Source organism: Cydia fagiglandana, chromosome 9, assembly GCF_963556715.1.
Source record: "Cydia fagiglandana chromosome 9, ilCydFagi1.1, whole genome shotgun sequence".
Taxonomy (NCBI): Eukaryota; Metazoa; Arthropoda; class Insecta; order Lepidoptera; family Tortricidae; genus Cydia; species Cydia fagiglandana.
The window spans coordinates 7,942,171-7,966,721 of NC_085940.1; the positions used below are offsets into that span (position 1 = coordinate 7,942,171).

General features: G+C 37.9%; 2 protein-coding genes across 2 annotated transcripts; one reads left to right on the forward strand and one right to left on the reverse strand.

The window, feature by feature from the left end:
• Positions 1-792: 792 nt before the first annotated feature.
• Positions 793-5,088, reverse strand: LOC134667753 (uncharacterized protein K02A2.6-like). Its single transcript, XM_063525171.1, has one exon. The coding sequence runs from the start codon at positions 5,086-5,088 to the stop codon at positions 793-795; it is 4,296 nt and encodes a 1,431-aa protein (XP_063381241.1).
• Positions 5,089-5,330: 242 nt separating this feature from the next.
• On the forward strand, positions 5,331-10,611 carry LOC134667238 (28 kDa heat- and acid-stable phosphoprotein-like). Its single transcript, XM_063524565.1, has 6 exons — positions 5,331-5,486; positions 5,589-5,679; positions 6,684-6,789; positions 7,670-7,800; positions 8,490-8,675; positions 9,128-10,611. The coding sequence occupies exons 1-6, from the start codon at positions 5,477-5,479 to the stop codon at positions 9,129-9,131; spliced, it is 528 nt and encodes a 175-aa protein (XP_063380635.1). The 5' UTR covers positions 5,331-5,476; the 3' UTR covers positions 9,132-10,611.
• Positions 10,612-24,551: the final 13,940 nt, after the last annotated feature.

Consider the following 24,551-nt stretch of genomic DNA (forward strand, 5'->3'; position numbering starts at 1 on the left):
ATATAGTTTTTTTTTCTTATTGATTGACAAATCGGGTTTGCCAGACTATAATATTTATTTTAGTGATATTAAAGGCATGTCCAGACGGGAACAATATTCCGCCAATCTGATTAAATTATCCGATCAAATCAGGTGGTGCGGACGCAAACGCCAATTTGGCCACTTTCACCAATTATAAAATTTTGGTATTATTTGAGCGCTCTAAATTTAAAAAATGTCCTACACGCGAATACTAGCGTCATATATTGGTATTCTTGCGTCCGCACCCCATTTTATTAGTAATATCGGTCATAATCGGCGGTCAAATTCGGCGCGCCAAATTTGCGTTTACGTCCGCACAGCAGGATTTGATCAGACAATTTAATCAGATTGGCGTAAAAATTCTCTCCGTCTGGACAGGCCTTAAAAAAACAGGTATCCACAGATCGTGTAAAAAAAGTAAAGAGATATGATCAACTTAACTTTTACTCTTAAAAATGGATGAATGTGCTATTGACCAACCTTAGTAAAAAATTCTTCCAGTTTTAAAATCATGTAAATAAATATTGTTATTACAATTAAACTGCAACAATACAATGCAATTTTTTATACTTAATAGTTTTCTTGAAATATTTAAATTTTAACGGGTTAAATAATCTTAATTGATATAAATTACATATTTATTGGCTTAATTAATGTTTTATAAATACGTTGACAATGAAAAGTGAACTGACAGACATGACATATGAAGACCGTCGATAATGTGATATGCGGTATGAAATGAGGTTGTAACATTCGTCCGCCTTTAAAGATTTACATGTCCATCTCATCAATTAGCCGACGAGGTGGTTTAATGGCACGCTTGCTTCGACGCGGTGCCATCGGTGTAGCTGCTGTGGCCTCGCTAGCCTCATTCTGAGGTGAGCCAGCTGGACTAACTTCTGGAGCCTCATTCTGAGGTGAGCCAGCTGAAATAACTTCTGGGTCAAGTTCCACTCCAGCTCTTGACCCTGGGCAAGGCATTGCGGATCTATTGGTTCCCAGTACTGGCGTCGATGAGGCAACTGGGACCATAGATGATTGAGAAGTTTGCTCTGCAGGACTTTCTTCTAGATCAGGCAGACGGGGTCGTATATGATCTGCGTGATACCTCCTCTCCACCCCGACTGGAGTGTTAATGACATAGGAGTATCGATGCGTGCGTCGAGATACTGTGGCAGGCTCCCACCGCGGCTGCTCCCTGCTTCGCACATACACAGCATCACCTGGTCTATAGTTTGGAGTCTGGCCGTCGGAGTTAACATTTGCTTGTATCTGTTTGTATTGTAATGAACGTCTAGCACTTGGTCGGGCATTGTCAAGCACACAATGTAGTTGTCTTCCAAACATTAGCTGGCCCGGGGATTTGCCAGTGGTGCTATGGGGTGTGATGCGATAAGCGAAAAGGAAATGTTCTAAACGTTTTTTGAGGCATCCTGTGCTGGATGACATTCTGGTCTTGAAAGTCCTCACAAGCCTTTCGGCCAATCCGTTCGTCCGTGGATGATAAGGTGACGATTTGATATGATTTATTCCTTTTTCTTTGCAGTAATCCTGAAATTCCTTAGATATAAATTGTGGGCCATTGTCAGACACTAAAAATTGGGGTAGGCCAAAGGTAGTAAAAATGGTATCCAGTTCATCACAGAGTTTGGTTGTCGTAATTTTGGTCATCGGCTTGATCTCGATCCATTTGGAAAAAGCATCTGATACAACTAACCAATATGTGCCCTCGAATGGTCCGGCAAAGTCAACGTGAATCCTTTCCCAGGCTTGATCTGGCATAGACCATGAGAAGATTGGTAAATCTGAAGTATTAGGTCTATTCTCTTGGCATTTGTGGCAAGCCTTCACATGCGTGTCTATATCTTCCTCTATAGTTGGCCACCAAACGTAAAAACGTGCCAGTGCTCTCATTGCTGAAATGCCTGGGTGTCCACGATGCAGATATTTTAGGGTCGCCTTCCTTAGAGTATCAGGAACAATAATACGGCCCTGCCACATGACTATTTTATCTTCTAGTGACAACTCACCGCGCTTTCGAGCATATGGTTTTACATCGTTTGAGTATTGATGCTCACGCCAACCAGTTTTTATAAGATGATATACTTGTTTCAGCGTGATATCTTTGCGTGTTTCTTCTCGTATAACGCTTTCAGATAGTGCAAGATCACCAATGCTGTCAGTCTGCAATCGCGCTACAATTCTGTGAACCTTAAGCTCAGATTTGGATGGCAGTTCTTCTGGGTTGGGCATTCTTGATAAATAGTCTGCGATCAGGTTGTTACAACCTTTTGTATACTTAATGTCGTAATCGTAACTTCCAATTATTAAAGCCCATCGTACTAGGCGATTGTTAGCGAGTTTGGGTAAGTTTCGTTGAGATCCCAAAATGTGTATTAGGGGCTTATGATCCGTGACTAATGTAAATTTCGTGCCGCGAAGGTATTGGTCAAATTTTCTAATTCCATAAAATATTGCTAGGGCTTCGCGGTCTATGACAGAATACTTTGACTCTGCGGGTCGGAGTTTTCGTGATGCGAAAGCGATTGGTTGTTCAATATTATTCCTCATGTGAAAAAGCACTGCTCCGACGCCCTTTTCTGAAGCATCACAGGCTAGATAAAGTGGGCATTTGTCATTGAAAGCTACAAGTGGTTTAGAATGTACAATCATTAATTTAGCACGTTCAAAAGCCTCAGCTTCCTTGTCGGTCCATTGCCATTTCACCCTGTTTCCAGTTAGTGCGTGAAGATCAGCACAGACGCTGTGCAAGTGTGGTATAAACCGCTCATAGAAGTTGACCAACTCAAGGAATGCTCGTAGCTCCTTGGCATTAGCTGGCGGGGAGGCTTTGGTGATGGCTTCAATCTTTGATTTTGTAGGGCGTACTCCATTTTTGTCAATTGTGTGTCCAAGATATTCGACTTCTGGCTGTAAAAAGGTGCATTTCTTTAAATTGACTTTCAATCCGGCCTGTTCCAGTCTTTCGAATACGGTACGTAATGTTTCAAGGTGGTCTTTGTCATTTTTCCCTGTAACCGCAATGTCATCAAAATAGACTGCTACATTTGGCAATCCCTCTAGAAGCTTGTCAAGGTAATGTTGGAATATTGACGGCGCCGTCGAAATGCCAAACGGCATTCTGTTGTAGACGTAGTATCCTTTGTGTGTCGATATTGTCAGGAATTGTTTCGATTCAGGTTCAATTTCAAATTGTAAGTACGCGTCTTTTAGGTCAATTTTCGAGAATTTCTCACCATCCGCTAGACTCTGGCGTAGTTGGTCAAATAAAGGAACAGGGTGTGCGTGTGTTATAAGAACAGGGTTAAGTGTACTGCGGAAGTCACCACAGATTCTGATCTGGCCATTGGTTTTCACCACGTTAACTGTCGGCGTTGCCCACTGAACCGGAGTTATATTTGGGTCTACTTTGGTTATAATTCCTTCTTCGACCAAACGATCTAGTTCAACTTCAATGTTTTTCTTCATTGAAAATTTAATTGATCTGGCTGGGATGTGTTTCGGTTGAGCATGGGGCTTGATATGTATGTTTACTCGATAATCTTTTACTTTTCCAAGTTTGCCGTCGAAGAGAGTTGTATGCTTGTCCAAGAGTTGTTTTAGTGTAATGGATTCGTGTCGAGTTTTCTTGATGGAATAGACTGGCTTTGGGAAATCCATCTGGAACATTTCGCTCCACTGTAGGCCGAACAACATAGGGTCAGCTGACTTCATTACAACAACAGGAAGTAGTTTTTCCTCGTCTTGAATGCGTACGGTAACGTTTGTTAGACCCTTTGGTTTGAGTCTTGTATTTCCATATGCGCGCAAGCTGGGAGCCTTCATGAGGGAAGGAGCTCCGATACGCGCCCACAATTGTGTACTAATAATTGAATAGAGTGAACCGGGGTCCCAGTCCATCGTGCACGGAATGTCGTTAATGAAAACATCAATTTTTTTGCTGTCCTTGCTTTTAGTTTTGCTTATTTGACAGACAACGTCCGTTTCATCTCCGCTGTCGTCTGAGTAGGAAGATTGAGACGAGTGGCTGCTGCTCCCGTCATGCTTAAGTTTGTGCAGCTTGTTTCCTTTAGTAAATGTTGTTTGTTTATAGTTCCGATTAGGTAAGCATGCTTTGCCTGATTTGATGCAGCAATCCTCAAAGTGACCTGGTGTGTTACACTGTTTGCATGTATGTGCTTTGGCAGCACACTGGTTTAATGGATGTCTTTCGGGCTCACCGCATCTCAAGCATTGATGGGTCCGTAATTTGCGCGGTGACGTGTTCTGGTAAGATTTGGGGTTTCTTTTAATCTTATTGACTTTGACGTGTGTGTCTGTATCGCCTTCTGCTCGTTCCCGCGATTGAGCAACGCTAAAAATCTGAGAGAAGGTGACTTCTTTCGTCGTACCATCTTGAATTTCTTGTAGATCCGGCCATTTTTGTTTCAGGTCGATCTGTAATTGTTCGTGGTTAAGCCCGGTTGCAAATCGGTCACGTAACTGTCGTTCTAATAAGTTATCGCTATAGCCACAATCTTTACTTATTTCTTTCAATCTGTTAGCGTAATGTTCCATAGATTCGTTGTCTTTTCGTATGCAGTTCCAAAAGTCCGTTAATGCTCTGTATCGTGTGCGTTTAATTCTAAATAGGTCGAGCAGTTTATTTCGAATATCCGCATATGTACTGTTTTCAAAGTGCGGTGTAAGGGCAACCTTAATTTCGTGAAAGGTCTCCGGTGAGAGGCAGGTAAATAGCAGTTCCTTCTGTATGATACGTGCATCCTCGCCCCAAAGTTTGCATTTGGTTTCGAAATAGTCGATAAAATTTTCAACTGCGGTGTCATCCGGGTTGAATTTGTCGCTCTTAAAGCCGTTGTAAACATTGTTTCTGTTACCGTTCGTGTTCGAAGAGCTGGGCGACTCCGTGCCGTGTGTCGTTGTTGGTGTGGGAGTCGCGGCAGCTGCCTTTTGCTGTTGCGTTAACAGCAATTGTAATATGTCCGAGATTTGTTGTTGTTGTGTAGCTTGCAATGCAAGGAATTTGTCAAATTGTTCGCTGTTCATTTTGTGACGATTTTTCTTTAATCCTCGTCGCCACTGATATAAATTACATATTTATTGGCTTAATTAATGTTTTATAAATACGTTGACAATGAAAAGTGAACTGACAGACATGACATATGAAGACCGTCGATAATGTGATATGCGGTATGAAATGAGGTTGTAACATTAATCATAAAAGTTTTTTTTTGTAATGTTGGCGTAATCATGTTAACTGTTGACGTTTTCGATTTCATATTTTTTAGCTTATCTGTGCTCCAATTCCGGCAAGAACGTCAACTCTAAATTTGTACGAAATAAAATTTGCTGACTAAAATCTTCTAGCGCACTAAACGACCTAATATTATTGTTTGAATATTATTTATCTTAAGTAGTTTTGTTTTAATTCAACATGCCACGTGGTAAGTACGCTTTAATAAGGTCTTGTGTTTTTTCAATGTCGATCCAATGTTACTAGAAAATGTGCTTTATTGTTTTCACGTCATATATTTTTTGTTTTCCAGGTAAATACACCAATCATAAGGGCCGCAACCGTAAGTTCACCAGCCCCGAGGAGTTGGAAGAACAACGAAAGCAGGAAGAGTTGAAACAAAAGCAAGTATATTCTGCGTCTTAGCACAGTGGCAGTACGCGTTAATGCCAAAATAGCTATGTAGCGTTCATCTGTCATAACTCAATAAACAAGCTATTATAACCTATGTAACCTCGCATAAATGGCAAAATACTGATTATGCGTTCAGCCTGCAAGTATTTAATAGGTATATAGATTTTTGTTTCTTGAAATAACTGTCTCTGCTAATACTAAATAGATACCTACCATTCAATCCTTTCAAATGCCGCATGCATAACATATAAAGATGCCATAAAAACAATGACAAGTTGATATCTGAGTAATTGGCATACAATTTCATCATCATTGTGAAATACATTTTTTATGAATGGAGATACACATGCAGAAAATGTATAAAACAGGATGTGATACCTTATGTGATTAGATGTATGCATTCTGGGATTTATTTCCTAATACTTGCTGGAAGAAAAGAAAGAGAGATGTAAAGAGCCCATCAATGTGCACACTGCGTGCGCGTGCATGTTTAGAAAAGGGGGACGCTATGTACTATATTTTGTATTTACATAAATACCTTTTGAATATATCAAAATAGTTTTTATGTTTCTAGATTTCTCATTCTATGAACAGAAAACAAAAACGGCCGTTTTAATTTTGGACCCATAGATTGACGAATCCAGCAACATAAAAACTAGTATCATACTAGTTTTTATGTTGCTGGATTCATCAATTCTATTCAAAAGGTACATAATTAAATACAAAATACGGTTTTTTCAATACCTGTTGTTAAATTTATCGATTATTTAGCAGTGGCGCTAGTGTGCACGACTGCATGTTGATGGTCTCTTAAACATTCCGTGGCCCTTGGTTTCCGAAGCAGTAGCTGATGGACTTTGGATAACACTAAGACCTTGACTCTTGTATGTTACATACAGTTTTTTTATCTATCGAAATATCCTTTGATCGACTGGAGACACAGAAGGAGGATAATACAATAATTTGAACAAGTAGGTACTGATTTGAATTACAGATGGAGAAAGGAGCATGGTGGGGATGACGAGAGCTCCAGCGAGGCAGAATCGGGAGATAACAAATCTGGCTCGGGCAGCAGTGATGAAAGTGACTCAGATGAAGATGTAAGTCACATTTTAATATTATTATACTTTTTGCTATGATAATAATTCTGCCATGCCAAAACACCCTTTTTAGACCAGCATAGTGTCTGTTTGACTCATTAACGAGCATATGAAGCTTAAAATCAAGTCTGTGCTTCTATTAATATGTTAAGAAGTAACCTGTTCTTCTACACAAATGGTCCTAGGCTTAGACTAGTTGCACCAAAACATCTATCATTATCAAAGTTTCGTCATAGTAATGCATTATCAAAATCTGTTAAAATTTGTTTGTATCAATAGTTTGACAATGCTCTATGGGGTGACAGTTGCTGCGGTCATATTTAGTTGATTAATTCATTGTTTGTGGTCATGGTGCCACTCACACATACAAGCCTTAGGCCTCATTTAGATGATGCGAGATCTCGCATGCGAGTTTCATTACATTGCAGTTTTTGATCGGTCGGTTAAATTGGATGTAACCAACAGTCCGCAATGTAACTAAAATCAGTCCTTACATTTAGAAAGGGTGATCCAATGAGGTTGGCCAGTCGAAGTATTTAGCAGATGGCATCAGCATGTTTGTGTCAAATTCTTGTTTTTTAATAGAATTTTATGGCCAGGATGCCAGCTGTTTAAGCCAAATCTTATAGAACTTAACTAGAGAAAGGGGCAAGCTATGGAGGCGCCATCTGTGCAAACCTTTGGCAGATGCCAACCCCATTACCTCAGCAAGGACACTGGAGTTTGATTAAGATTATTATTAAATTATAACCCAATTTAGGAAAGTATTCCAGGGTGGCAAATACTTTTGGTGTGGGTGGCAAATAATTTTATACACTATTTTTGGTGGTATAATAATAATATTATACACTCAATTAATACTTTAAATTGTGTTTTTCAGCACCCAACAAAAGCAAAGGGAGTCTCTGGTTTAATTGAAGTAGAAAATCCCAACAGAGTGGTAAAGAAGAACAAGAAATTGGCCAACCTGAATACCTCACTAGGTGAAGGAGAGAAACCTCAGTTATCTAGGTGGGCACTCTATTAATATCATAAATTCATAATTTTGAAAGATTGTTTTTTGTTTGGAGGTTGGGGATATGTTTTTGTGTCGATGGATATAAGCAGATTATAGGAAAACATAAAAACGTGAAGCGTGAGTTGTTGATCTTAGAAAAAAATTGTAAAAAAAATGTTCAGCTATGGAAATTGTTTTTCCAGGCAATAATGATGTCTAGACACGTGTTTAAATAAGTTGCTAAATTACCAATACCAATCGTTTATTCTCTTTTTTATTTGAGGGTTGAACTAAGATATGAGATCCTCCTTTTTCTATTGCTATGACTATGACGCCTATCGTTTATTCTCACCAGTGATCGGACAAATCTTCGCAAAACCATCAAAAATAATTTATATCTCAAAATAGGACAAGATTTATTAAACTCATATTATGTACACAGTATCTTTATAAAATTTCCAGATTTTACTCAAAAACTTCAATTAATTGTTTAGAAAATTGTATCATGTTCCATACCATTTTTATTTTTGCGATATATTGTCCGAACAACCCTGATTCTCTCCTTTGGCAGTTATATTCTATGATGAACTACCATTGCCTAGTTTGCGTTTGTAACAGCGCCATCTTTTATGAAATTTGGATATGAAAGCCAACAACACGTTTTAGTAGTATTATTGTTTACCTGTGTATGTGTACACGTCAGACGCGAGCGCGAGGAGATCGAGCGCGCGCGCGCGGCGGCGGCGTACCAGAAGGCGCACGCGGAGGGCAAGACCGAGCAGGCGCGCGCCGACCTGGCGCGCCTCGCCATCATCCGCCAGCAGCGCGAGGAGGCCGCCAAGAAGCGCGAGGCCGACAAGAAGGCCAAGGACGAGGGGCCCAAGAAGAGGTAATAACAATAATCGTCTACTTCTTTTTTATTTCTTTCTGGAGGATTAAAAAATAAGGAAGTATAAACATGGTGTTTATACTTCAACCTGTTTCATACTCCACGACTAAGGGGCTGTCCGAGGTTTTCATCGATTTCTGACAAGTTTTGAATCGTATCTCCTTTTTTTTGCACTACAGATAGAATCATAAGATAAATCTTTTATCTCCGTTTTGGTCTACCAAATTTTGAAATGAAATGAATACTTATTTTTTTATGAATTAGGTACGTATTGTCCTTTATCCCGCCCTAGGGCGGTAAAGTTACACCATATGCACTGTAAAATATTTTAATACAATTAATTATACAGAACCATGGAATATTTTTGAATTCCATGAACTTAAAAATCACCTCTAGCTGTTAACCCCTAAAAATTTGACCACATCATTCATTACCTCTTTTTTTGTTCACAGGTAGACAATCAAACTCCAAGTAGGTCGCACATCTAACATCTTTTGCAATTATACATGCTCATAATGTCAAACTCGGCAACTTTCAATCTTGGTTTCCTGCAGTCCTATGATGATTGCATGAATTGTGTTATGAAGACAAAATAAGGCATGCCTCATTATTGAAAAAAATGCTTTATCTTGTCTTTGTAATTGCGATAAAAGCGATTATGCCCCTTGAAGTCGGAAAGAGGTAAAATATCCCATGAGCATCTACTAAGGGAGTTATCACACTCGTCGACTTGACATAGCCCACCACACTGGCCCCGTAGACAACATGCCAATCGCTAACGCTCTGTAGCGAACGAAACGAAACTGTCACACTAATATGGAAGAGTGATACACTTAAAGCGATTCGGCGGCGAAGCGCAAGCGATCGTCCCCTTGGCCGCATGATGTGTTGTGATGACCCGTCGCACCAGCGCCGATGAGCATGTTTTCTTTGCGAGGGCTTCTAATTTTAAACCTCGCTGGAAATGTGAAATAAATCTACGATTAATGTATACAACTTTTTATTTACAAGGGTTCTCTATATCTTTATATACAATTGAACCATACAACACATATTAGAGAATGATCGGTCGCAAGTCACTTTTTCGGCGCTGGTCAGACAGGTGCCATGCCACTTGTAATTTTTTTGTAGTGGGGAAACAGTTAACTGTTTAATTAAATGAAATAAAAATATTGCTGTTTCTTTCCATTACAAATAAAGCTGCGTCCTTAGTTACGTTACAAAAAAATATACAGATGTAGCGCATAATTATTTTCCATCGTATTTTCACAGAAGCGTACGAACGTGTCTTGCTATTTCAGTCAGTCTCTGTACAAAAGTACTGAGGTTGAAGTAGCATGACAAATACGAACGTTTCCGAGAAAATACGAAGGATTATGCACTACATCTGTATTGTACACGAGGGTAAAGTGCAATTGCATTAAATCCAAACGGCTTCAATCGCTTTATAAAACATCCGACAATTCGTTGATATTGTGATCGGCTTAAGCTGATTCGGTGTCGCAAAGTGTGTTGACTCCCTAATGTGACGTAAGGAATTGTCTAATGATACTTATCATGCATAATATACATTATATTTATTGACCCGGTTTGATTATGTGAGACTGTCGTAGCTATAGTTCCTGTCAAGTTTTTTTGATGTATAAATTTCCCATTTCCTATGTACTTCCATTTGAATTTACCATTATATAACAGGTATAAAAGCAATAATTTAGATTTATATAACCCACATTCTCAACATTTGTTGTGCTTATAGAAATCTCGTTTCGGTGTACAGATGTAGTTCATAATTATTTTCCATCGTATTTTCACGGAAACTTACGAACGTGTCACTATTTCAGTCAGTCTCGCTACAAAAAGTGCTGACATTGACTGAAGTAGCCTGACAAATAGGAACGTTTCCGTGAAAATACGATGGAAACAATTATACACTACATATGTAGCTTAGCTATTCAGCACATTTGGAAAAATATAAAAGTAACGTTTAAAATATTATTTCATGGACATGTCCTTTTGCACATTGCCTTTTTGCTACTGATATATATAAAAGAATCAATTGTATAACAGGCACTGCCAATCTCAAGCGAGTGACCAATAGTAATAAGGTTTTGCAATCTGCTGATATGTCTTAAGATTCCGTGAGGTCTGTGCGTCCATAATACCTTTTACGATGTTTTGCCAGCAATTGGGAGTGTATTAAGTTTTGTACGTCAATTGTATTGTCTCGAGTCAGGTCTAAAAATTCACCATATTTGGAATAGTTGAGTATACTTTGGTTCTGAAAATGATTTTTTTTTTGTTTATTTGATTAAGATTGCACTAGCCTAATGCATTATCAACCATTTTGTAACACAAACCTCGACTTAAATACTCTTCGTTCGTTTAAATCACTGTCACTTAATAATTCACTCTCCGCACTTTTATCTCAAATAACTATATCTGGTGTTACTGTTGCATGTGAGTTTTGAGAAACGTATTAATTTTTATCTGACTGGGTATACACAAAAGACGAAAAAAAGTGTTCGATCTGTACCCGAAAATCAAACCACCGGTTTTTTTTGGCTTACATCGCCCGGCATCGGTCTTGGTGCTGACGTAGTTTTCGGAAGTATTTAAATTGCGGAAATTTGTATGAATAACGTTCTTAAACTGTCGGAAACAAAAAAGACAAAAAATACAACCTGTGTATGACCAGCCTGCCTACTTTATTGAATCTAGTGATTTCTTTAACTTATTTTTGACCTGTCCATACAAACGTACATAATTATGTGTATTGTCTATCTGTTATTATCAATTTGCATGATGAGAACACACTTATTTGTTATTATAAGTGTACTTATAGCTTTTAGAAATTTGATGTCGCAACAATAAATTATGAAGTTCATTTACAACAAGTCTTTTAAAATACGAATTTATTTGCACTCTTTGACTTATTTTTCTGAAACTTATTTTAGACTGCATATGAACTTCCTTTTAAAAGTATACATCGGAATAACGTTCTCAACTGTACAATATGTTATGGTAAGTACTGATTTCATGTCATTAATTAATGAAATTTGCAATTTTTAATATGAATTATGTATAATTACATTTTATTGTTGATTCTAACATTCATATAGTTTGTGTACTCTTTCATACAATTATTATAAAATTAAGGTGTTACGATATTGAATAGGTATTGTGTACATTGAGGGTACGTGATATTTATCTATATTTACAAATCCACCAGATAGTACAGTCACCACATGGGAATGTTGAGCCACTTGGCAATGGACGCAATTTAGTCGTGTAATATAATGGGTTCGGTATTTTTCGTTAGTAGACACGATCGCGATATGACCGATGTTACCCGATGATATCTTGGTTGCTTTGTTGCGTCAAAATTTCACTATGTCAAAACTAGTTGACGTAATAAAAATTCCTTCGTCTACGAAAAGGATTAGCCAACGGCCATTAAATTTTGAAGTTACTCGTTTGAATCAGACGCTAGATGTCGTTGTTCCTAGCGGAAACTGGATAACGAGAGTTCTTCATGAATTCGTCTAAAACCGTTTAGTAATCTACTAGTATTTTTTTCAAATTGGATGCCATGATTTAACTGACATTAATAGGCGAGATCTTTTTTCAAGTCGAGATATTTATATAAATATCCATGTTATCAGGCAATTTCAAATTATTTTTTCATTGAGAGAGACAAATGCTATTGCTGTCTTTACTATCATTAAATGTGTCACAGCTCCTAGTTGACGTTAATTGAATACTTATGTAACCTTTGTGGAAATATGGTAGATAACCTTTGATAGTCTACATATAATCCTATAATCTGTCAGTAGCTATAGAAATGTTTAATAGAGACTTGATAGTTTCTGACTCAAATTCTAACTTTGAAAAAATATCTGACAATGAGTATTGTCAATTTTTTTTTCGCTGTAACATTAATTGCGGAAAAGTAGCTATCTAAATCTAGTAAAAAAATCAAATATGCCACCGGCAATAAACGACGAAACTAGACATGAAATTATATTTTTGCACCAGCAAGGGTTAAGCATGCGTGCAATAGCAAACGCGTTAAATGTGCAGGTATAAGGTTCTACAAAATAATAATTTCCAAACACATTGATTTTATTAAGAAAATATCTAACCTATTCATTCCTTTCTAGCGAAATACTGTCAGTTTGTGGGTAAATAGGTATGCCGCAGAAGGAGATATAAATGATCACCGTCAAGGCAATCATGGTGTCTCGATACTATCAATGGAACAACGCAATGAAATGCGAGAGAGCTACATGGAAAATGGGTTTATATCTACCAACTATTTCGCAGACCGCTTCAATTGCCACCCCAATACCATCCGAAAGCATTTGCATTCTATGGATCTTCACCATAGACGTCCCGCATACAAAATTGCTTTGACGGAAGATCACAAAATCGCTCGAGTCAATTTTGCTCAACAGTACCGAAATTTTGATTGGGGTTCGACAATATTTTCCGATGAGAAGTCGTTTAATTCAAGTGACCACGGTCGTTTACATCTCTGGCGTTATGACAATACGCGATATGCGGAAGACCATGTTATACCAAACAGGGAGTCGGGTCGCATCAGTGCAAATTTGTGGGGGTGGATGAGTTCGGACGGTGTAGGTGAGCTGGTTCCTTTACCTCCCAGGACCAACGCTCAATGTTATCTCAGCGTGTTACAGGAAAGCATGCTTCCCACCGTAAGGGCATTTTATCCACGGGAAGAATTGCCACATTTTCATTTTGTGCACGACAACTGCACGATACACAGGGCCAGGATTGTAAAAGACTGGCTCCATCAACGTCGACAGGAAATAACGGTCATACCGTGGCCTGCTAAGTCTGCGGATCTAAACCCCATAGAGAATCTATGGGGTTTAATGGTCCAAAGATGGGAAAATCGAAATGAACGATCAAGACAAGCTGTGGAAAATCATTGCCAAGAAGTTTGGGAAGACTTGCGAGGAACTGATTATTGCACTCGTTTTGTGGAGTCCATGCCTTCGCGTCTCCAAGCTGTCATTGATAACGATGGGTCATATACAAGTTATTAGTTTTTAGATATCTCTTTGCTTTAATACGAATAAACAGATTTTGGTCTATTTGTTATGTTTTTTACATTTTAAATAGTAGAGTTAAACGTAAATATTTTTTAAATAATAATAAATATTTTGACATAGATCTTTACGAGACAGTAATGAGGGTATTAGACAACATTACAAAGAAATGTTTTAAATTCCAATAAAAAGAACACAATAAAATATTCGTAAAATAATGAACTTCTGCTTATTTATAATTATATTTTTCATTCACTTTCCTTTTGACAGCTGTTATCTACATGAGTTTCAGTTTATGAATTATATGGAAATGGCTGCCGTTAAAAGGAAAGTGAACGAAAATTTCTACATAGCAGCTTAGCAGTCAAATAGACGTTTCTAGGACTAAAGCGGATGTTGTAATGTAACCATAGTAACGTCAGCTTCCGGAAAAATCGCTATCAATCATTGGTTAAATATTTTTGTTATTACGTAACCATAGTAACGCCACCTTCCGAAGAAAACACGGGCGGTCATTGGCTAACCGTATTTGGTTTTACGTAACTGTAGCAACGACCGCCCCATTGGTCAGCAGAGTTCGGCCGAAGTCGTGATACGAGACTGGTAAGAGTTCGGACCCCGACTTGGATTATTCGACCAAGTTGCGAACAGTGGTAAGTGGCTCAACATTCCCGTGTGGTGACTGTACTATGTATGAAATTGCTTAGGTCTAATTTATTAGATAGTCTTACTAGACAATTTTATATGCGAATGTGTATATCTATACAATAAATTGAAAATTATGAATGTATTCGTTTTAATTAAGTACCTTTATCTATAAGTCGGCGGCTGATCATAAGATCAGGCATATCGTCAAATTCCTAGGCATATCGTGAAACGTGAAAATGTTTGACTCGTTCCCTGAGTCGACGGAGCCCCGCGTAGGCAGTTTACCCTTCGGGCATCTGAAGCAACCTAACGAACCTATCTTGCCTATATATTGGTTTAATGTAACTATCCTCAAAACAATACACAGGAACATTACGATCTGCCTGATCTTACGATGGGCCGCCGACATATATACATGTTTATGATTGACAGATAGTTTTCCCACATTTGATTTTTTACCTTGTTTTAATGTATTAAGTACCTACTTGAGTCACTCACAAGATAATTATGTATAATAATTAAAAACCGGCCAAGTGTGAGTCGGAGTCGCGCACGAAGGGTTCCGTAACATTATGCAAAAAAGTCAGTTGCTGTTGGAGCCCCACTTAAATATTTATTAATATTATATTCTGTTTTTAGTATTTGTTATAACGGCAACAGAAATACATCATCTGTGTAAATTTAAACTGCCTAGCTCACGGCGGTTCATGAGATACAGCCTTGTGACAGACAGACGGACAGACAGATGTACAGTGGAGTCTTGGTAATAGGATCCCGTTTTTACTCTTTGGGTACTGAACCCTAAAAATGGCATTGAAGTAGTTACAGAGCGGAAGTTTTTTTTCCTAATACAGGGGTACGAGTATTAAAAATCCACAAATTAGTTAGGAACAAGCCTTTATGAAACGGCTCCTTATCAACCTACAGTGTTTGCACGTAAATGTAACATCAAAGCAAAGATAATTTATCCAATACATCCACTGACGCAGAGGAAATGCTTGATTTATACAAACTCCCAAGTTTTGCAATAAAACCCAAATTTAACGCGCTTGCTAAAATACATTTTGTCAACTTCTCAAGTCGCAATTCGAGTGTTTACGTCGAAGTTTTTAAGCAGTATTTTGTGATGGATTAGGATTAGATTGCTCGTTGATGAGTTTTGGCCGCGCCTTGCCGAACAAACATAAATTAATCTCTCATAGAAGGTAAGTTGTTTATTACTAAGACTTCGCTGTCCGTCCGTCCGTCCGTCCGTCCGTCCGTCCGTCCGTCCGTCCGTCTGTCACCAGGCTGTATCTCACGAACCGTGATAGCTAGACAGTTGAAATTTTCACAGATGATGTATTTCTGTTGCCGCTATAACAACAAATACTAAAAACAGAATAAAATAAAGATTTAAATGAGGCTCCCATACAACAAACGTGATTTTTGACCAAAGTTAAGCAACGTCGGGAGTGGTCAGTACTTGGATGGGTGACCGTTTTTTTTTTGCTTTTTTTTTTGTTTTTTTTTTTGCATTATGGTACGGAACCCTTCGTGCGCGAGTCCGACTCGCACTTGCCCGGTTTTTACTTTTATTAGAGAAGCTAAAACGAAATTGCTTTAGATAGATTTAACTACTTCATCATTGGCACCGAAAAGCATTATGCAGTCACAGTGACGCGGCCTTTATAAATAACTTATATGACTTAGGCCCGCTTGCACCATTCCACTAACCCGAGATTAATCGGTTAAGCCGTTAACCCAGTGTCAAATTGTACTGGTAACCATGGTAATTCTGCCTTTAACCGGTTAACCCCGGGTTAGTGAATGGATCAAGTGGCCCTTATAAGTCAGTAGGAATTGCCTTAGTTGAACGTGCTTAACATTGGTGGGCTGCCGACTACCAATACCTACCTACCCTACCCACCTACCTACTTACCTACCTACGTAGCTACCTACTTGCAATTAGTTACCTACTTAGTTTATCCGACAGTCTCGGACAGGACTTTTTTTTAACCAATTAATTCATGCAATAAGCGTTCATAAATTATACACCTATAATATTTATGACTAGGTAAATGTAAAAAGGTAAGCGGTAAGTGTATGTATATGTATATACGCTTGGAAAGATGTAACACTGGAGGGCGCAGCATCTACGTACAGTCGCCATCAGATATATCGGAGCGGCCAAGGCGCTCACAAATATCTGAACACGCCTCTATTGTCAAGGCATTAGAGTGCGTGTTCAGATGTTTTTGAGAACCTCGGCCGCTCCGATATATCTGATGGCGACTGTACATACTAGTTATATTCTCTTTGGAAGCAGCATCGAAAATCATGTGCTACGCACTGCTCAAAACCTGTAAATATTCTGTAACTGTTTCAACCGTGCTTACCCTATTTACCTACCTATACTATATTACTCAATACTTTGCCGAAATGCCAACCTTTTAAAAACACCTGTGTACGTTTTTAAAGAACCCTAATGTTGTGTTTAACCGTACATTTTTGCTTATAAAATAAACTTTGTTCAAGCACCTATAAGGCTAATCTCTAAGGAACCAAAATAACCCCTAGGCAGAATCCACCCTCGAACGGCTATTAGACGCCACTCTTCATGCGTCGTTACCCGCAGAGGGCAATGCGGCATCTCACGATACTCTAAATGTATGCGCATATCGTAGTATTTTGCTGCATTGATATACAGGCATACATAATGTATCAGCTTCATAGACATTCAGAGACAGTGGAGTTTGCCTAAGTTCGTCTTGAAGGTTACGCTGAACTCAATCTGTAAGTATATACCTAAGAGACCATGGTATAATAATATACTCCGCCTGGTACTCTCTTCCCGTCTTTTCTAGGTCACCTGACTGACACAAGTCATGCGACAGCGCTATATGATAATATGCGATAGCGCTATATATAGCGGCCATGTTATTGTGACGTAGGCTTGTGTCACTCTGGGAAGAGAAGACCATGTTTTATTAGACTATGTAAGAGACATAACGACTTATAGGGGAGACCGAGGTGAGTTGTGACAGAGGAGAGTTGTGACATAGTCGATCTTTTGGAATCTATTAACTAAAAACTAGGTCGCAATAGCGCGCGTTTGTTAGTTCAAGTTACGAGCTAACAAATGCACACTGTTGCGAGCTCGCTAACAGTTATTAGGTTCCAAAAAATCGACAATGTCACAACTCTCCTCTGTCACAACTCACCTTGGTCTCCCCTACCCAAGACCAGCCTATAGGTTAGGGCACTAGAAAAGCCAGAAATGAAAGATGCTTAATGTTTTTTCACGTCAATCATGCCTTATTATGCTTACACCATAATGTTGTATGGACACATCATAATAGAACCACTAGATTTCAGGTTATTCCCGGGCGTACCCACCACGTTGTTACCATACAACTGGGATTTTTTTCCCACCTGTACCCCATTGGTAAAAGATTAGCTTACACAACTGAATGTATGATGGACATTTCCTTTCATTTCTGGTGCCCTAACCGAGGTTATATGTGAAAAGCTTTTGATCCTGTACAAAATTTTAATTGATTGGCATATTTTTTTGTCAAAATCGACTGTCACTAGTCAGTGAATTTACAGCCGTAAATTTGATATGTATGCCTTTAGTTAGAGATTAGGAAAGGTTTTCTAAGGCCATTTTCGCGTAACAGCACTCCGATATGATAGGTGCCCTCAGTGCTCCATTTAATAAATACACCCTGAATAGCATGCCTCATCATGTGATGTCTAACGCTACGTCTTACGTAGGCGAACAACGCGCGAACGCGGCGCGGCGCGGCGCGGCGAAAGCGGCCGCCGCCGCGCCGCGCCGCGCCGCGCCGCCTGACATTCGCGTGCAAATCGCGCCGCACCGCGTTCGCAACGAGATCGCTTACGTAGGACACTTCTATGGGCATCAAAGGATTGATTTCGCCGCGCCGCGCCGCGCCGCGTTCGCGCGTTGTTCGCCTACGTAAGACGTAGCGTAAGTTATTAATATCATATACAAATTTTAATACATACCTAAATCCGTTCGTTACCGTGATCACATAACTTCCAACAATTACGGTATGTTCACCCCATATTAACAACATAAATTTCTCATGTCGTCACCCAGATTTTGTGGAGGCGCGAATATGCCGTCATTTATTTAATATGCGCATACATGAAAGTCTTTATGGAGACTTTTTCGCGAAAAACAGGCGCCTTAAATAAACTAGGCTAGAGGCGTGACTCGTGTTAGCCGGCTTTTAATTATAATGGTTCAACTTAGATAATGTCTGAAAAAGCGCAATGTTGGTTGGTATAATAACAAGACATTATTATAATTTATTTTTCATCTCTCCTGTTCGGAAAGTTCACCTTTCGTAGGCTGATAGCCGGGTGGAAAATTTCATTTCCCACCCTAGGGTGGAAAGTGATTTTTACTTCGAGCAACAGCTTACATTTTACATTTTGATCGAAAAAAATCGAAAACCATAGACAATCCGATCTTAAATTGGGATGTATCTGAAACGGCCTTAATGTATACGCGCCTTGAAAAAAGTAAAATTGAATGAATGTAATGTAATGATAATATATCAACCTACATTTCTCGTGTTTGACTTTCCTCATATTCGAAATGAAAAGTAGAGTGTTTAACTCGGGTAAAAGTAACCATCTCACCCTCGAACTATTGGCGCTCTCTCTTCGTTCGAGCGCCAAAATATCTCGGGTGAAATAGTGTAGACAACGTAATTTGTGGTTCATAAAAGCTTACATATAGAAATCAACTACTTCGATTAAATAGGTAGATTAAGACCATATTAATTTGCATGTACTTGTTCGCACAAGTACATGCAAATTAATATGGTCTTAATCTACCTATTTAATCGAAGTAGTTGATTTCTATATGTAAGCTTTTATGAACCACAAATTACGTTGTCTACACTATCTTATGCAAATAAATTAATTATGAATTATGTATGAAAAATAAAGCCAGATCATACAAACATCTCGTTTATAGGTGAGCGACCCGCCAAACAGATTTATAGTATAAATCGCATTGCAGCTGAAACATTCCATCGAGTAAAGTGCATTTTATAGGCAATGCACTGCAGTATTTAGACGTTAAAATGCATGAGGAGCGAAAGCTCGAGCCTGACAAACGTTTACTGTGATGGCCACTCTCGGTCGCTTCTTTTACGACAAGCAATTGTAAAGCAATCGTATATTCGTTGACCTTAGGCAGGAAGGTAACTTTCTAGATGTTAAAAGGAGAGTCTAATTTTGTGACGTTAATTGCAAGCATCAATTTAAGTCCTCCGACTATTAAACTACGTTTGGCCTATAAATAGGTAATAAGTATCTGTGTTATTGCAGCGTAAAGCATTTTCAATAATGGAAGACTTTTTCAAATATGTATACATGCTACATTCTATCTCAACATATCGCGTTTTAAAGTATCCGGATTATCCGGAACAATCAATGTACAACATTTACACTTACATATATCTTTGCTATTATAGAGAATGTAAGATACTTTTCACTTTTCACGGTCGATGTTGAAACCTACCCAATTGAAGTAAGCACAAATAATAGTAGATTGTTAACCAAGGGTACAAGGGTAAGGGTAAGGGTTTGCATGTACTTGTGCGAACAAGTACATGCAAATTAATATGGTCTTAATCTACCTATTTATACAAATAATCATTAAAAAATACTGCTTTATTTTGCGAACTAAGTATGTACGTAGGTGAACAACTTTTACTATGGCACTAAATACAGGACTGGAGAAAAAATGACGCACTATACCTAAGTGCTTTAAATTAAAATAATATGTCTTACATTGCATTATTTAGAGCTCGTAGCTCGTTAAATCACTAATGCCGCTGCTGACTGCTAAAATGTCCGTTAGCCTAAAATATCGATAAAGGTCAGAGAAGTAGTAGTAGACATTTTTAAATAGGTACATAAAGATATAATTGTTTCAATATGAAACTATACGTACTTAACTAATCTTACGATAATGTTACGTATGCCTCTATAGTTTGTAGAATAAATTATTTAGGCAAATGTATCCAGTAACCGCCCCTTGCAAACATTAACCTGTCGTCTGAAATAACGGTATTATAATTTACCAGTCGAAGTTTGGATTCGGAACCGTAGAGGCGGTAAGTTCTCATTACTGGCTCGCTCGTTGCGGTCAAACTATGCTAATTTAACACGTCTGCGTGGTAAGGGATGTTACTTTTATTTTATGTGAAAATTGTGGTAATAACAATGAAAAACAACAAAATTATTACATTCTTACATACCTACTGCTCTCCTAGTACTCCCTGTTATTAAAATATGGCCAAAATGAGCTGAAAAATAAAATCGAATGCAGGTGTAATAGCGGAAGCAGTTATAAAGTTGACCCAAAAATTTTTTATTAAGCTATGAGCTTCATCACATATGTTCCTTGAGTAATTCTAAGCATTTCAAGCCTGGGAGCCAATAAGAAATGTGTGTCTACTCGGATTTGTAATGGATTCAAACTTTCAACCCCTTTTTAACCCTGTTAGGGGATGAATTTTACAAAACGCTGAAATTACTTTTCCTGTCTTTTAATAATATCCCCAAATACAAAGATTCAAGTCCCGCGTTCGAAAATTTTTTTGATATCCATACAAACTTTCAACTCCTTTTTCACCACCTTAGGGGATGAATTTTCAAAAACGCTGAAATTAGTTTTCTTGTATTTTAATAATATATCGTTTTACGAAGTTTCAAATTCCTAGCTTAAAATAAAACTTGAACCCCATACAAACTTTCATCCCCTTTTTAACCCCCTTAGGGGTTGAATTTCTCAAAATCGCTTCTTATCTCTTGTACACTTTATAAATGTAATCTAGTGTGCAAATTTCAACTTTCTATCTTTTGTAGTTTCGGCTCCGCGTAGCAAAAATCTCCAACCAAATTTTTCACCTTTTTACGTTTTTCTTGTAAAATTACTATGAAATTGAAAAAACAAATATCAGCAATGAATTCTACGTCTTTGGTTTATACGAAAATGATACCAAACTTGCCCTAGTACCCACCAGGATCAGAGTAGATTTTTTTTAAAGATGACGGATGGCGGCCGTCTTTGTACCCCACCCTCCCCCCCACTTCACGCTAGAAATGCTTAGAATTACTCAAATATCAGATGTGATGAAGCTCATAGCTTAATAAAATTTTTTTGGGTCATGTATGGCAGCGTTACATAACTGACTCCAGTATAAGGTGGCCAGTTATTGAAAGCTGGCTAGTTATTGAAACCTTATACTAAAATTAATTATGTTTATAGGTGAATAGAATTCATTTTTTGTTTAGGGCGACCAGTTACTAAAAGTGACCAGTTCAGTAACTGGCCACTTTTAGTAACTGTGGCCGCCGAGAATTACCCTATTCATCCTTAAAGTTGGCCACTGACGAGCCTTCCAACAGTCCAAATTGCATGGCTGCAATCCAAAATCGGTCCGTGAATGTCAAAAACGTACAATGTTTAATATTAGGATGCCGTTACAATGGATTCATCCAAATGGGCGGCATTTGGATGAATCCATTGTAACGGCATCCATTTGGAAGGCTCGTCAGTGGTCTGCTTAACACATTCACTGCCAGCGCGACTAGTGGGTTGATGGCAGTGGTTATATCACTTATATCATGGCGTCGTTATGAGTTATAACTTATGAGCAGACATCGTAAATTTTATAGTATTTTCGGTGCAGCGGAATGGTGTTAACGGAATTGGTATAAACGATTTCAACCCTAGTGATTAATTAGCGTTAATATTAACCTTAATTTACCATTTCAGTGGGAATTATCTATACCGATTCCGTTAACACTGTACTCCGCTGCAACAAAAATGTTATAAAATTCCCAACTAACATTAGGCGCTAAATTTAAGGGTACTTGTTCGCACAAGTACATGCAAATTAATATGGTCTTAATCTACCTATTTAATCGAAGTAGTTGATTTCTATATGTAAGCTTTTATGAACCACAAATTACGTTGTCTACACTATCTTATGCAAATAAATTAATTATGAATTATGTATGAAAAATAAAGCCAGATCATACAAACATCTCGTTTATAGGTGAGCGACCCGCCAAACAGATTTATAGTATAAATCGCATTGCAGCTGAAACATTCCATCGAGTAAAGTGCATTTTATAGGCAATGCACTGCAGTATTTAGACGTTAAAATGCATGAGGAGCGAAAGCTCGAGCCTGACAAACGTTTACTGTGATGGCCACTCTCGGTCGCTTCTTTTACGACAAGCAATTGTAAAGCAATCGTATATTCGTTGACCTTAGGCAGGAAGGTAACTTTCTAGATGTTAAAAGGAGAGTCTAATTTTGTGACGTTAATTGCAAGCATCAATTTAAGTCCTCCGACTATTAAACTACGTTTGGCCTATAAATAGGTAATAAGTATCTGTGTTATTGCAGCGTAAAGCATTTTCAATAATGGAAGACTTTTTCAAATATGTATACATGCTACATTCTATCTCAACATATCGCGTTTTAAAGTATCCGGATTATCCGGAACAATCAATGTACAACATTTACACTTACATATATCTTTGCTATTATAGAGAATGTAAGATACTTTTCACTTTTCACGGTCGATGTTGAAACCTACCCAATTGAAGTAAGCACAAATAATAGTAGATTGTTAACCAAGGGTACAAGGGTAAGGGTAAGGGTTTGCATGTACTTGTGCGAACAAGTACATGCAAATTAATATGGTCTTAATCTACCTATTTATACAAATAATCATTAAAAAATACTGCTTTATTTTGCGAACTAAGTATGTACGTAGGTGAACAACTTTTACTATGGCACTAAATACAGGACTGGAGAAAAAATGACGCACTATACCTAAGTGCTTTAAATTAAAATAATATGTCTTACATTGCATTATTTAGAGCTCGTAGCTCGTTAAATCACTAATGCCGCTGCTGACTGCTAAAATGTCCGTTAGCCTAAAATATCGATAAAGGTCAGAGAAGTAGTAGTAGACATTTTTAAATAGGTACATAAAGATATAATTGTTTCAATATGAAACTATACGTACTTAACTAATCTTACGATAATGTTACGTATGCCTCTATAGTTTGTAGAATAAATTATTTAGGCAAATGTATCCAGTAACCGCCCCTTGCAAACATTAACCTGTCGTCTGAAATAACGGTATTATAATTTACCAGTCGAAGTTTGGATTCGGAACCGTAGAGGCGGTAAGTTCTCATTACTGGCTCGCTCGTTGCGGTCAAACTATGCTAATTTAACACGTCTGCGTGGTAAGGGATGTTACTTTTATTTTATGTGAAAATTGTGGTAATAACAATGAAAAACAACAAAATTATTACATTCTTACATACCTACTGCTCTCCTAGTACTCCCTGTTATTAAAATATGGCCAAAATGAGCTGAAAAATAAAATCGAATGCAGGTGTAATAGCGGAAGCAGTTATAAAGTTGACCCAAAAATTTTTTATTAAGCTATGAGCTTCATCACATATGTTCCTTGAGTAATTCTAAGCATTTCAAGCCTGGGAGCCAATAAGAAATGTGTGTCTACTCGGATTTGTAATGGATTCAAACTTTCAACCCCTTTTTAACCCTGTTAGGGGATGAATTTTACAAAACGCTGAAATTACTTTTCCTGTCTTTTAATAATATCCCCAAATACAAAGATTCAAGTCCCGCGTTCGAAAATTTTTTTGATATCCATACAAACTTTCAACTCCTTTTTCACCACCTTAGGGGATGAATTTTCAAAAACGCTGAAATTAGTTTTCTTGTATTTTAATAATATATCGTTTTACGAAGTTTCAAATTCCTAGCTTAAAATAAAACTTGAACCCCATACAAACTTTCATCCCCTTTTTAACCCCCTTAGGGGTTGAATTTCTCAAAATCGCTTCTTATCTCTTGTACACTTTATAAATGTAATCTAGTGTGCAAATTTCAACTTTCTATCTTTTGTAGTTTCGGCTCCGCGTAGCAAAAATCTCCAACCAAATTTTTCACCTTTTTACGTTTTTCTTGTAAAATTACTATGAAATTGAAAAAACAAATATCAGCAATGAATTCTACGTCTTTGGTTTATACGAAAATGATACCAAACTTGCCCTAGTACCCACCAGG

Coding starts and splice junctions, on each gene's coding strand:
- LOC134667753 (XM_063525171.1), bottom strand. CDS start 5,088: ATGAACAGCGAACAATTTGACAAATTCCTTGCATTGCAAGCTACACAA.
- LOC134667238 (XM_063524565.1), top strand. Junction 5,680..6,683: donor CAGGAAGAGTTGAAACAAAA/GCAAGTATATTC, acceptor TTTGAATTACAG/ATGGAGAAAGGAGCATGGTG. Junction 6,790..7,669: donor AAAGTGACTCAGATGAAGAT/GTAAGTCACATT, acceptor TGTGTTTTTCAG/CACCCAACAAAAGCAAAGGG.